This window comes from Salmo trutta, chromosome 3 (genome assembly GCF_901001165.1).
Source record: "Salmo trutta chromosome 3, fSalTru1.1, whole genome shotgun sequence".
In the NCBI taxonomy this organism is placed as follows: domain Eukaryota; kingdom Metazoa; phylum Chordata; class Actinopteri; order Salmoniformes; family Salmonidae; genus Salmo; species Salmo trutta.
Window position 1 is genome coordinate 17,491,601 of NC_042959.1, and position 15,904 is coordinate 17,507,504.

A 15,904-nucleotide genomic window follows, 5' to 3' on the forward strand; every position below is an offset into this window, starting at 1 on the left:
GCAGTTGCGGAAAACAGACATCTTGCTACCATGGCACATGGGGCATGGGACGAAGGCAAAGCCCCCACAGGTCTGGCACGTGTGGGGGTGCTGTACCCTCTGGGGAAAAAGGTACATGCACTCACACACACACACACACACACACACAAACACACGCAAACACAAACACACACACACAAGTCATGCCACTGGCTAAATTCATAGTTTAGCATAGTTCGCTACTGTATGCAAGATCTTTGGGGGTTTGCTCTGCTGCATTGTAGTAAGCCTAATTGGACTCTGCTTTGATAGCTTGCCAACATGGTCTTGTATTCTGCTGTAATTTTCCCTGAGAGGAAAGGGTTAAATACAGAGCTTTTTTCAGTGCACTGTGCCTGTGTCAGTATCTTGGCTCTGTTTGAATCACTTCAGTTCACACAACCTCAATTTGCCACCCCTGAGTGATATGACTCTCCCCCGTGTGTGTGAACAAATTTGTTGGATGAGAATCAATAACGAACCTTCCATTATTGATGGCCATTTATTGATGCCAGTGCATCATTTATGTCAGTTCCCTGATGTATTATTGATGTCATATCTGACTGAGGTTTATTCTTCATTCATTCTCCACTGCTGGGCTGAAGGGGGAATGGAATCAAGTCCTTCTATTCCTATTCTGTACTGTGTATCTCTCTAGATCAGTGGTTCTTAATCCTGGTCCTTTGTTTTTGCCCTAGCACTACACACCTGATTCAAATCATCAACTTATCATCAGGCTTTGGGTCCCCAGGACCAGGACTGAGAACCACTGTTCTAGATCACAGATACATTGAACTGGTATGTTGTCACAGTAGATGAGTAGCCAATGTGGTATAGAAGTGCTCTTCTGCTAGCCTGCGTTTCATTGATGTTTGTTTGGACTCAGAGGCATCACATGACATTTAACTAGTTAATAACTGTGCAGTTACCGGTGTTATTACTGAACGTATTATATCTGTCGCATGGTGGTACTTGATGAACAATTACCTCAATTTTGGCCAGAAGATCCTGAAGTTCTCCTGATTCATTCATGCCCAATATTTTTTCAGCACCCTGCAAAGTTATTATCATAGTGTAAGATTCCTCATATCCCTACTAAACATGTGATTATTTCATAGATTTATGGTCATAACACTGATATGTTCAAGGTGGATTATAGATTTTGTTTGAGGGTAATACGAGCTATAATGTTTCACAATAGGACATTAGTAATTTCAAACATCAACAGTACTCATAAAGCATTTTAGAGTAGGAGTGCTGTATCAGGTCCCTCTGTCCATGTCATCTTCTTCGTTATGATATAAAATGCCACACTGATTCTAAATCAGCACTCCTAGTCTGAGACGGTTTATTAATACAGGCCCAGGAATTTTTAAACGAACTGTATGACCAAGTGAAAGCTCTCACCCCGAGATAGTGTCCATCGATGAACACGACTGGTAGCGAGGGAGGTTCGCCCACACGCTTGCATCGTTCCTCCAGGTCCTTCCCATACTCACAGTCCAGGGCTATGTTCTTTTCCAGGAACTTGACCCTGTGGTTGGAGAAGATCTTCCGGACCAACTCACACCGCTCAAATGTGGCCCTTACTACCCGGAAGCTGGTGGTGTATATCACTATCCGCCCAAACTCTAGTGTCAACTTCGGCTAGAAAGGAAAACACACCAAAAATTAAATGAGTTGCTGTATGTGATTAACCATCTATAAACAGGTAACTGACAAAATAAATAAACACCAACATAAAGTGTCTTAATAGGGCGTTGGGCCACCAGAATACCTTCAATGCACCTTGACATAGATTCTACAAGTGTCTGGAACTCTATTGGAGGGATGCGACACCTTTCTTCCACAATAAATTCCATAATTTGGTGTTTTGTTAATGGTGAGGGAAAACGCTGTCTCAGGCTCCGCTCCAGAGTCTCCAGTGTTTAATTGGGTTGAGATCAGGTAACCGTTTAGAAATTACAACACTTTTTGTACATAGTCCCCCCATTTTAGAAGACCTAGAAGTATTGGGACAAATTCACTTATATGTGTATTAAAGTAGTAAAAAGTGATGTATTTGGTCCCATATTTATAGCACGCAATGACTACATCAAGCTTGTGACTTTACAAACTTGTTGGATGCATTTGCTGTTTGTTTTGTTTTTTCAGATTATTTTGTGCCCAATAGAAATGAATGGAAAATAATGTATTGTGCCATTTTGAAGTCACTTTTATTGTAAATAAGAATATAATATATTTTCTAAACACTTCTACATTATTGTGGATGCTACCATGATTATGGATAATCCTGAATGAATTGTGAATAATGATTAGCGAGAAAGTTACAGACGCACAAATATCACACACCCTAGACGTGCTAACCTCCTCTCACCATTACAATAACAGGGGAGGTTAGCATTTTTGATGCTGTAATTTCTAAATGGTTCACCCGATATGGATGAAAATAGCCTCAAATTAAAGCTGACAGTCTGCACTTTAGTCATTGTGTAATTTCAAATCCAAAATGATTGAGTATAGAGCCAAAACAACAACTAAATTGTCACTGTCCCAATACTTTGAAGCTCACTACAGTACCTGGAATTTGCTATATTCTGTCATCTCTGTATTTTAAATACAGACATCTTGTAGTATTGCAATGTTCCAATCCCTCAAAATCAAGTTTTCATATACTGTAAAATGACAGAGCTTTAATTCTATATTTCAGGCATATTTGAGCTTTTTTGTAGCTTTCTTTACATTTACTTTCTTTTCACACAGTAGTTTGAAAACACTATACTGCAGACCCTTTAAGTATAGCATATTATGAGCCTGTTTCCCAGACACAGATTAATAAACCTAGTCATGGATTAAAAATAAATGGTTTATCTCTGTTGAAATAGCTTTGAGACTTAATCTTTGTCCAGAAAACTGGCTCCTAAAGATTACATTTCACAATCGTAACAATGGCCAGACCAGATTTCCAATTTTACGAACATAGAGGGGAAAAGTACCATCTGACTCGAAAATATGAGTTAACAAAATCCTCTCTGTTTAATGTGAAGTTCAACTTTGACTGTGGAAATGTATTCAACAAGTAACTTGTTTCAAAAGGGCGCTTCCTCTTTGTTTGTTACTAATTGCAGCAACAGTAACTCAACTATCTAGTCTGTGTAACACTACAGCCTATCAGATGAGGCTGGTAGGAGGAGTTATAGGAGGACAGGCTCATTGTAATGGCTGGAATGGAATAAATGGAACGTTATTAAACACGTCAAAAAACCACGTTTGACTCCGTTCCATTAGTTCCATTCCAACCATTACAATGAGCCCGTCCTCCTATAGCTCCTCCCACCAACCTCTGCAGTCCATACAGTATTCAGTACACCATATCCGGTAGACAGTGTTGTGTATCTACTACAGCCCTGAGTAACCACACAGGTAATCCCTCTCTATGCCTGGCTGGCAACACTATGCACTCTTTTCACAGGCCTCATTCCATTACCACCAAATCCTGCTTTAGGTGTCTCACATAATTCCCATATTGTGCTTTAATGCAAGTTATCTAACGATGCTTACTGCTCATTAACTCTTTACACAGAAAATGCTAGAAAGCAAAGTATAGACAATTAATTAACCTGATTAGCTTCTCTTGAAACATTTAACGAAATGCATCATTAATTCCCAAGTGACCTTGTCCTCATTTGTGTTAATTTGTCTAGGGACTGAGAGTGACTACCTGTAACCAGGCGTCAGCCAGTGACATTGTGGAGGAGGGTGACTACTGGCCTCTTACATATATGGACTGATAATGCAGATGACAAACAGTTATGTGATGTCATTAACACTAAGCGGTCTACGGTGTCCATATTAGGACAGCCTCAGTCTCAACAGGACTTGCTTCATTATTGTTTTTTACCCGTAGTGGGTTTTGAGAGAAAAACAATATTGAGAGAGTGATGGGTTTATTTGGATATTTAAACCTGGTTTACCTTGTATACTAATTAGAACGTGTGCTGTGCTGTTCTCGGTCTTGTAATTTATTATATGAGACGAGGATATAAAACGCACCTGTTTTCCCTGGGTTATAAAGATACTTTCTAGGTTATAAAGCATCTTTTGATATTTTATGCAGACAAATGTTTAGAATATTAAATCATGTTTATTATGTTATATGGAGCCTGTAAGATTTATAGTGCCTATAATTTCAGCTCACACCCTACACTGTTAAAAGGTAGTCAACTATTCAATTAAAATATTTACTCTGCTGTTTTTTAACACTGTGTAGAGTGAATGCAATAATAACCAGTCTTGACATGTTACTTTTATCTATTTACTGAGTTAACATTCTGTGAAAGTGTTAAAACGCTAACACTTTCGAAAGTGTTACATTTACTCTGTGTAGTGTGGGACAATATTAACAGTTTTGGGTGTTGAATTTAACACTAGAATTTATTTACCATTTGCAATTTTACTGTGATGTACTAGCAAACAAATGAGAACTATGAAAAAACACTGAAAAGGTGCAACACATATTCATCATACATTCACCTAGATCACTTACCCCAAATGCATTAGGGAGATTTTCAAATAAGGCCTGACCTGCACTGACTTTGTGCTTGACTCCCCTCACAGTCCCATTGTTGCTGAGGATGTTGACACGCTTGTGGCTGATCGGTGCTCTGTCCTTTGAGGCCTCCGCATACATGAGCAGATCATCTGGCTCACTCTCGCTATAATCCAACTCGGAGCCCAGAAACCCATACAGAAAACCATGTCCGTTAGCATCTCCACTTGTGGAAGGTGTACTGATCCGGTCTACATCCAAACTACTGGTGCAGTCTGAATCCAACGAGTCTGACGGCCCCTCATCTTTAAAAATCTCCTTCAGCACCCGACCACTGTTCCCCGAAGCCACGCGGAACCTCAGCTGCTTCTGGGGCTTCTCTTCACCCGGCAGTGTCAACATTGTCTCCTCCATTGGAAAACCCAGTAGTAGATTACATGGTCCAGAAAGGTGCTTTGCAGTCCTCTTCTTCTTTCATTCGAAGCTTAACATAACCACCTTTGACTAGACAAACTATTTTTTCCTCATGGATTACTAGAGTAATCCTCACAGTTTGAAGAGTTCTAAAAAAGACTGGCAGTCCTAAGCTGCCTCGCTCTTGAAGTTGCAGTACAGGACCAGTAAATAATGCATGTATTTCTACCATGGTAACAGAGAAAGCGACCTAAAGTAAACCGATAGCCCCTGCTGAATAATTTATCACACTTTGCAGTTTTCTCTGAAGATTTGACAAAGCAGTTTTGAACAAACTGGCCTTTTTTATGAGGTACATCAAACAACAGAATTCTCTTTTCTTTTGTAAGATCCCACTGGTCCCTGACGTCAATTCAACGTCTATTCCACTTTGGTTCATTTCATTGAAATGATGTGGAAACAACGTTGATTCAACCAGTGTGTGCCCAGTGGGATGGATCAGTAGATCAATTTAGGGTAGATTATCTGAGGGTCATTATTGAATATTCATCAACATTACGGCTGTTGCAGTACTGTTTCATACTGCAGGAGTCTCTAACCTGTCTCCAACCTGCCAAAATTGTACAAAGTAACTTTTGCCTGAACAAGGTACACTTTCACATTGGACTTGTGTGACTGATTTTCCATAGGGATCTGATTTGAACCGGTGATCATTCATTACATAATATGTCTGTTTAGGAAGAAAATCTCATCTATTGTCTTACAGACATTCCAAGTATCCAACACCAACACACACCCTGGATGAGGAAGATTGTGACCATTTGAATGGTGTGAAGGCCGAGGCATTGTGCTTGGCAGTAAGTGCCTCCTCAGAATTGTGTTGTGACTACACGCACACACCTGTTGAGCATGAATGAATGACATAAGGGGACGTCCATCCATCCTTTGTCCTCATTGGTGTACATTTCCCTCCCTTTGAACTCTGGGGGAAAGCAAGGCTGCTGTTACACCCATCGTAGAGCCGGCTTCAGGGAAAGGTGTTCATCAAACACACCTCACCCGACAGTAGTGGACCAGACCATATAATGTATCACGGCCACACAATGCCACGGTGTGTCTGCAGAAACACCTCGCCTCAGACATTTATTGTGTCACAGGTGTTGAAATTTCTCTGTGCAAATATGGTACTTTAGCTAGAGCCGTGACAAGACCACTCTGTTTGAGTGGCACTGGTCAGCCTCTGAGGTAAGATGGGCCCTGACCCGTCTTCCCTGTGCCCAGCTGTCCTTGTCGTCGCATGTGCTGATGAGACAGACCAGGGGGAAGTGGGATGGCTCTTACTGGTGCCTCAGAGGCCTAGTACTATGAGATCGGCTGTGGTGCCAACTCCTATTGATCTGAGGTGACTTTCATTTTCTCGTAGATTTTTGGATGATATGAGAACGTTAAAGTGGCAATCAGCAGTTGAAACAATAACAAAGCATTTTCCCTGTTTTGGTAAAAAGCTGAGGGAAGGGGCTGGAGAAATGTAACCACTCTCAAATTCATAGACAGAGCTATGGATGCAAGGAATGACCATCCATGTTATCACAATTATAGTTTCAACCATGTACTGAGGCTACAGTGGTTGTTGACATTTACTTTGTTTACAAACATTGGAGTAAACAAGCTTATATTTTGGGTTCTGGTGAGGTATGACAGTTAAACTAAGCTCATGAGGCATTTATAAGTTATATTTTTCAAGAATCAATAGGTACATATCATTTATTTCTGAGTCCAAAAATGAATGTAGCAACTGCTGATTGCCCCTTTAAAGCTGCTATAGAGATGTAGTTTTGTCTGTAGTGGGTTATTTCATGTTACTGCTAGGGCCAAATGGACAGTGGTGAGAAGCTAGAGTGGGAAGGTGACAAGAACAGAACAGTATGTCTCTTGTGGATTAGTAGGTGCACAGGGTACATTGGACAGTCAATGCCAATACCCCCTGTGGTGAAGCTGTTGTAGTTATAGTGTCTGTAAGGCTAGTTACCGCCATGCACCCACTGTGCACAGAGGTCAGTTCAACGATTAGCCAATATTTTATTGAGTAGTCAACTAACGTGAATTATATGTAAAATCAACCAAACTTCAAGCTATGTCAATAAAAGTGGGTAGGGAATGACCTTTCGCACACCCAATAGGTCTTCCATGGTTAAGGGCAGTGTCTTTCCCTCTAAATGTCATATTTGTGTCTGACAGAGCAACTGGGACTCAAAGGGGACCTTCCCTTAACCTATCAGCACCCGGCCTTCATCCCCACATTTCATGCTATTGGCTAGTCTCTCATGACAGATGGTTCTGGGATTAGCTATTGGCTTATCAAACGTATCACAACACAATGTTAGACTGCACCTCCTCCCACACCCAAGGCATCAAAGAGTAGGCTAGTGATCAGTAAAGAGAATCATGTAAAAACAAAACATCACATGATAGAGAACCCTGAAAAACTGTACATTCATTGTTATGTCACTGACTTCAGTAAAAAACAACTGCCATTTTATCTGGGCCGTGTTCATTAAGCACCAAATGGAAGAAAATGGACTGAAACAAGGCCGGACTATCTAGACTCCAATAAGAAACCTTTTTAAACATTGTGTGCCCTGATGAACACTACGCTGGTTTGATCAGATTCAGAAAAGCAAATATTTTGGGTGATTCAATTAACCAAATATACTCACAATATTAAACAGTGTTGCCTCATGTATCGAAGTGAGAGACTGTGATCAAGAATAAGCCCTTCAAAAATGAGTTTATATTTTTAAAATTGTATCTATTCAATTCAATTTCATTCTACTCCATTCTATTATATTCTGTTTTAGCTGTTAGGAGTCAAAGTCTTTGCGCTCACTCAAAGGTTCCCTTTACATGGCAATCAACCTGATCCATCCCCCAAGTATAATAGAACAACATCCACCAGAGGGCAGACTGGAATTAAATTTGCAGTGAAATATCAGGCTGGCCCATTACCTCCCAAAGGGCTAGAGAGACAAGGACTCATGCCTGTATCTATGAGCCTGGCTCAGCTCACTCCCTGGGGCTGAACGAGGGATCAATCTCCCCCCATTAGCAAATCGTTCCAACCCACTGAACAGGAAAGAGTGCGAGGAGTACATCTCGTTGAGAGACGGCCATACTAATAATCAGAAAGAGACTAAGATGCCAAATATATAAATATATATATATATATATATATATATATTTTCTCCCCAATTTTGTGATATCCAATTGGTAGTTACAGTTTTGTCCCATCGCTGCAACTCCCATACGGACTCAGGAGAGTCGAAGGTTGAGAGCCATGCGTCCTCCGAAACATGACCCCGCCAAGCAGCACTGCTTCTTGACACACTGCTCGCTTAACCCGGAAGCCAGCCACACCAATGTGTCGGAGGAAACACTGTACAGCTGGCGATTGAAGTCAGCGTGCATGTGACCGGCCCGTCACAAGGAGTCGCTAGAGCGCGATGGGACAAGGACATCCCGTCCGGCTAAACCCTCCCCAACCCGGACGATGCTGGGCCAATTGGGCAACTGCCTCATGGGTCTCCCGGTCTCGGCCGGATGCGACACAGCCTGGGATCGAACCCGGGTCTGTAGTTGACAGACTGGTACTTAGGCTAGCATGGCAAATCATTGTCATGCCAAACAGACTGCTAGTTAGGCTAGCATGGCAACTCATTGTCATGCCAAACAGACTGGTACTTAGGCTAGCATGGCAACTCATTGTCATGCCAAACAGACTGGTACTTAGGCTAGCATGCACCATGTTTTAGTAGACATTTATTAAGATGACAAATATATATATTTTTTTACCCCCTTTTTCTCCCCAATTTTGTGATATCCAATTGGTAGTTAAAGTCTTGTCCTATCGCTGCAACTTCCGTATGGACTCAGGAGAGGCGAAGGTCCTCTTGGTGTTCACATCTTTATTAAGATCATCTGTCCTTGACTCCGTTACATTAGTTCAGCTCAGTGGTCGGCATTTACTGGGCTCATATCTGATTATAGAGAAAGCTGCATACACACACACACACACATACACACACATACACACACACACACACACACACACACACACACACACACACACACACACACACACACACACACACACACAAACACACACACACACACACACACGCACACGCATACGCACATGCAAATACACATATAGACACACATATATACACACACACACACACACACTCATCTCTCTGTGTGGTCAAACTTACGCTGCACAGTCCTAGCCTGTGGTCAGTAGCAGTGCTGCCGGTTTCTCAGACCCAAGACCTTTGACTGTAGAGAGAGGCAAAGATAATTGCAGGTCCCATTACAACAAGAGTGGGCAGTAATGCCAACATAATGAAATCAAATCAAATCAAACAAGCTGAGTCCATGAAAGACTGTGGTCTACCCGGCCAAATGGCCTCACGACTCCTACAACGAGAGGATGGTGCATTAGATTGAACTTCCTGCTTCATGGTAATTGTGTTTATCTAAATGACCATTCCTCAGATGGAAAACCGGAAGTAACTGTAATCTTAAATCAAATGACATAAGCTATTAACAAATTAAATGAGGTACTTTATGGTAAGGACGTGAGTTTTGTATAGAGTGGCTCCAGCGTTCTATGGTGTTCATGTCTATCAATAGGCCTACCGCCCTTTAAGCCATATTGCAAGATAGGCTACTCAGTCTAAATGTAAATGTAGTGAACCATTTCAGTTGGTGCTCCTTCCTTGCTTTTGAATCGTAGCTCTGTTCCTTCCTTGCTTCTGAATTGTTGCTCTGCTATTGCCAGAGCCTTGAGGGGAAATTATCTTTGATGAGCAGCGCATGCTTTATTAAAGAAATCTCCTGCTCAAGTTACATTTGCAATATGCTCTTCTCAGGGGCATTAAATAAGATCTGTGCAATCATAACAGTTAAGAGGTGCGTTACATCATTTATTGTGCAGATAAAAAGGATTGAATCCAAGGCATGAAGGAAATTCAGACAATTCAATTGCTCAATTCCCCTTACAATGCTGTCATGTTTAGTCTATATATCACTGTCCAATCCAACCAATGGTGTAATTAGAGTTGTTAATGCTCTGTCCTAGAATGTTTTATTAACATATTGGATTTAGCTTATATTGTCCCACATGTCAATTCGGTCGAACTATGGGAGTCATTGTGATCATAATAGCAGAACTGAACAAAACCAAAAACATGCAGGGTTTCATGACAATTCAAACTGATTTGACAGGGGCAAGGCATGTAGAGGGGTGAGTTGTCATTTTTTTTGAATGATATGCAATAAAATAAACACCACGCACTTAATCAAGGGGCAGGCTTCTTGTCACTGTTGCTAAGCAACCTCAGGAGCCATAGAACCAAAACCCCTGTGGTAGCATGCCGATGTTGAATTAGGTGGAGAGAGAAAAATGAAATCTTTGCAAGAGATGCGTCTCTAGAAGCCTGCTCGAGTGTGCATGTTCAAGTGTTTATTTGTATGGTTGTATGTCAATGATCTCAAAGTCCCTTCTCATACACAATGCTCTGAGATGGCCTATATATCCAACTGTGGGTGTGGCTTTTCTAATTCCCTCTGAAGGATGTCATCATCATATCCATAAGCCATTCAAATTTGAATATCTTTAACATGCATTAAACATGAATAGCATCGTGTTCTTGTAGATTTAATACTTCACACACTTTCAGCGTTTCTCACACCTCCACAGATATGCTGGTCTGCTTTAATGTATCTTCTACTTTACAAACATAGTTCTCATAGATCAGTGGGTTGACAGGAGCAGGAGGCATGTTGTATGTCATAGGTGTATCTGGTACTACCATCATCTTGAATTATCACAAATCAATAATTTCATGTAATTTGAATAGAAACAAAGATGTATACTATGGCATAATAAACAATATATTGCATTTTAGAAGATGTGTTTATCCAAAGCAACTTGCAGTAGTGCATGAATACATTTTCGTATCCTTGGTCCCAGGGGGAATCAAACCTACAATCCTGACCATACCGGCATTCCCTCTGGGAAAAATAAAGTTATTCTATTTTATTCTATTCTATTCTATAAAAGTTGAATGTGAAAACAATCCAAGATGGCGTTTGATTGTGCGATAGACTGACAGATTATTATATGTTCATATATCTTAGAGGGGAAGCCACAGACCTCAGTTGTGTCCAGCCACAAATATTGATCAAGCAGCCAGGTTCATAATAAGTTGTATGAATGTCAGAGGAGGCTGGTGGGAGGCGCCATAGGAGGACGGGCTCATTGTAATGGCTAGAATGGAATAAATAGAACGGTGTCAAACACATCAAACCTATGGAAACCACGTTTGACTCGGTTCCATTTATTCCATCCCAGCCAATACAACGAATGAACCCGTCCTCCTATAGCTACTACCACAAGCCTCCACTGATGGCTATGTAAATCACTGTCACGACTTCTGTCGAAGTCGGCTCCCCTCCTTGTTCGGGCGACGTTCGGCGGTCGACGTCACCGGCCTTCTAGCCATCGCCGCTCCATTTTTCATTGTTCCATTTGTTTTGTCTTGGTTTATTCCCTAATCAACTGCATATATACTGCTCAAAAAAATAAAGGGAACACTTAAACAACACATCCTAGACCTGAATGAAAGAAATAATCTTATTAAATACTTTTTCTTTACATAGTTGAATGTGCTGACAACAAAATCACACACAAATAATCAATGGAAATCCAATTTATCAACCCATGGAGGTCTGGATTTGGAGTCACACTCAAAATTAAAGTGGAAAACCACACTACAGGCTGATCCAACTTTGATGTAATGTCCTTAAAACAAGTCAAAATGAAACTCAGTAGTGTGTGTGGCCTCCACGTGTCTGTATGACCTCCCTACAACGCCTGGGCATGCTCCTGATGAGGTGGCGGATGGTCTCCTGAGGGAACTCCTCCCAGACCTGGACTAAAGCATCCACCAACTCCTGGACAGTCTGTGGTGCAACGTGGCGTTGGTGGATGGAGCGAGACATGATGTCCCAGATGTGCTCAATTGGATTCAGGTCTGGGGAACGGGCTGGCCAGTCCATAGCATTAATGCCTTCCTCTTGCAGGAACTGCTGACACACTCCAGCCACATGAGGTCTAGCATTGTCTTGCATTAGGAGGAACCCAGGGCCAACCGCACCAGCATATGGTCTCACAAGGAGTCTGAGGATCTCATCTCGGTACCCAATGGCAGTCAGGCTACCTCTGGCGAGCACATGGAGGGCTGTGCGGCCCCCCAAAGAAATGCCACCCCACACCATGACTGACCCACCGCCAAACCGGTCATGCTGGAGGATGTTGCAGGCAGCAGAACGTTCTCCACGGCATCTCCAGACTCTGTCACGTCTGTCACGTGCTCAGTGTGAACCTGCTTTCATCTGTGAAGAGCACAGGGCGCCAGCGAATTTGCCAATCTTGGTGTTCTCTGGCAAATGCCAAACGCCCTGCACGGTGTTGGGCTGTAAGCACAACCCCCATCTGTGGACGTCAGGCCCTCATACCACCCTCATGGAGTCTGTTTCTGACCGTTTGAGCAGACACATGCACATTTGTGGCCTGCTGGAGGTCATTTTGCAGGGCTCTGGCAGTGCTCCTCCTGCTCCTCCTGCTCCTCCTTGCACAAAGGCGGAGGTAGAGGTCCTGCTGCTGGGTTGTTGCCCTCCTACGACCTCCTCCACGTCTCCTGATGTACTGGCCTGTCTCCTGGTAGCGCCTCCATGCTCTGGACACTACGCTGACAGACACAGCAAACCTTCTTGCCACAGCTCGCATTGATGTGCCATCCTGGATGAGCTGCACTACCTGAGCCACTTGTGTGGGTTGTAGACTCCGTCTCATGCTACCACTAGAGTGAAAGCAACGCCAGCATTCAAAAGTGACCAAAACATCAGCCAGGAAGCATAGGAACTGAGAAGTGGTCTGTGGTCCCTACCTGCAGAACCACTCCTTTATTGGGGGTGTCTTGCTAATTGCCTATAATTTCCACCTGTTGTCTATTCCATTTGCACAACAGCATGTGCAATTTATTGTCAATCAGTGTTGCTTCCTAAGTGGACAGTTTGATTTCACAGAAGTGTGATTGACTTGGAGTTACATTGTGTTGTTTAAGTGTTCCCTTTATTTTTTTGAGCAGTGTATATATTCCTCTGTTCCCCCCATGTCTTTGTGTGAGATTGTTTTGTTACGTGTTTGTATTGACGCGCCTAGCTGGTTTTTTCCCGGGTACTATGTTTCATCCCAAAGGATGTTTGATTGTTATACATTTTTGCTTATTTGTGACTTTGTCACGCTTTGCACTTTTGCAATTTTTGGAGGTTTGTTGGACACGGTTGCGTCCGTCTGTTGTTTACTTCTGCCGAATAAAGTGTGCGCCTGATCACAACTCTCTGCTCTCCTGCACCTGACTTCAACACCAGTAGCTCATACCCTGATAATCATCCTGGATTAGACTGTCTGCTAAGCATCTCTCTAGACAATAATAACATAATAAGATAGCTACTGATACTGCTAGAACTAATTTCTTTGGTGTGGCTAGTCATGCTGCAAACTCTGTCTAAGTAAAATGACACAGAAAAAAAACACCAGCTGACATGTACAGTTGAAGTTGGAAGTTTACATACACTTCGGTTGGAGTCATTAAAACTCGTTTTTCAACCACTCCACAATTTTCTTGTTAACAAACTATAGTTTTGGGAAGTCGGTTAGGACATCTACTTTGTGCATGACACAAGTAATTTTTCCAACAATTGTTTACAAACAGATTATTTCACTTATAATTCACTGTATCACAATTCCAGTGGGTCAGAAGTTTACATACACTAAGTTGACTGTGCCTTTAAACAGCATGGAAAATTCCATAAAATTATGTCATGGCTTTAGAAGTTTCTGATAGGCTAATTGACATCAGTTGAGTCAATTGGAGGTGTACCTGTGGATGTATTTCAAGGCCTACCTTCAAACGCAGTGCCTCTTTGCTTGACATCATGGGAAAATCAAAAGAAATCAGCCAAGACCTCAGAAAATAATTGTAGACCTCCACAAGTCGGATTCATCCTTGGGAGCAATTTCCAAACGCCTGAAGGCACCACGTTCATCTGAACAAACAATAGTACGCAAGTATAAACACCATGGGACCATGCAGCCGTCCTACCGCTCAGGAAGGAGACGCGTTCTGTCTCCTAGAGATGAACGTACTTTGGTGCTAAAAGTGCAAATCAATCCCAGAACAACAGCAAAGAACCTTGTGAAGATGCTGGAGGAAACAGGTACAAAAGTATCTATATCCACAGTAAAACGAGTCTCATATCGACATAACCTGAAAGGCCGCTCTGCAAGGAAGAAGCCACTGCTCCAAAACCGCCATAAAAAAGCCAGACTGCGGTTTGCAACTGCACATGGGGACAAAGATCGTACTTTTTGGAGAAATATCCTCTGGTCTGATGAAACAAAAATAGAACTGTTTGACCATAATGACCATCGTAATGTTTGGAAGAAAAAGGGGGAGGTTTGCAAGCCGAAGGACACCATCCCAACTGTGAAGCACCGGGTGGCTGCATCATGTTGTGGGGGTGCTTTGCTGCAGGAGGGACTGGTGCACTGCACAAAATAGATGGCATCATGAGGGAGGAAAATGATGTGGATATATTGAAGCAACATCTCAAGACATCAGTCAGGAAGTTAAAGCTTGGTCGCAAATGGGTCTTCTAAATGGACAATGACCCCAAGCATACTTCCAAAGTTGTGGCAAAATGGCTTAAGGACAACAAAGTCAAGGTATTTGGAGTGGCCATCACAAAGCCCTGACCTCAATCCCATAGAAAATTTGTGGGCAGAACATAAAAAGTGTGTTTTAGCAAGGAGGCCTACAAACCTGACTCAGTTACACCAGCTCTGTCAGGAGGAATGGGCCAAAATTCACCCAACTTATTGTGGGAAGCTTGTGGAAGGCTACCTGGAACGTTTGACCCAAGTTAAACAATTTAAAGGCAATGCTACCAAATACTAATTGAGTGTATGTAAACTTCTGACCCACTGGGAATGTGATGAAAGAAATAAAAGCTGAAATAAATAATTCTCTCTACTATTATTCTGACATTTCACAATCTTAAAATAAAGGGGTGATCCTGACCTTACTATGATTAAATGTCAAGAATTGTGAAAAAGTTTGTTTAAATGTCAAGAATTGTGAAAAACTGAGTTTAAATTTATTTGGCTAAGGTGTATGTAAACTTCTGACTTCAGCTGTATATAATTTTCTTTACAAACGTCTTCTCCGTCAGTAGAAAGCCTTGTAACCATATTCACAACAGTACCATATTGTAGGTTACACCATTATGTACAATGAATTAGGGAGATCTGTATACAGACAACTGGAAAGCCATCAATTAGGCTAAAGGTTCACAGTTTATTGTTTGTGCTAAATGACATACCTTTTTCAAGTGTTGGGTTGATAAAGCTTAACTTAACCTGTTTGGGGATTATATGGTAGCCATTAATGTTTTACAACATTATTTTAAATAAACTTCTGGACTCCAAATACTCGTGATTTCTGAGACCACAAAATAAATTGCATATGACAAGTAACTACAGTTGGCTTTTAATTTTGCTAACAGCCTACAAGAAAACAAAATGTTGATGCTTGGGATTTCAGCCTAAACCACAAGTAAACAAACAAATAACTTATCCTCAACAAAAAAGAAATGAATTGTTTTAGGGTTTTAATATCCTAAAATAATTATAAACTCAGGAAATCGCACAGTGGTGACTGCTTCAGGCAGAGACTCATTAATAGCGAACTAGGCACTGTCATTACAACCCTGCTTGCTACCCCCTTCATGACTAAACTG

General features: G+C 41.8%; 1 protein-coding gene across 1 annotated transcript; it reads right to left on the reverse strand.

Annotated features, from left to right (window-relative positions):
• Positions 1-717: 717 nt before the first annotated feature.
• On the reverse strand, positions 718-5,146 carry LOC115164745 (glutaredoxin domain-containing cysteine-rich protein 1-like). Its single transcript, XM_029717510.1, has 3 exons — positions 4,565-5,146; positions 1,426-1,665; positions 718-1,071 (listed from the first exon to the last, which is right to left on the reverse strand). The coding sequence occupies exons 1-3, from the start codon at positions 4,979-4,981 to the stop codon at positions 925-927; spliced, it is 804 nt and encodes a 267-aa protein (XP_029573370.1). The 5' UTR covers positions 4,982-5,146; the 3' UTR covers positions 718-924.
• Between the last annotated feature and the right edge of the window lie 10,758 nt (positions 5,147-15,904).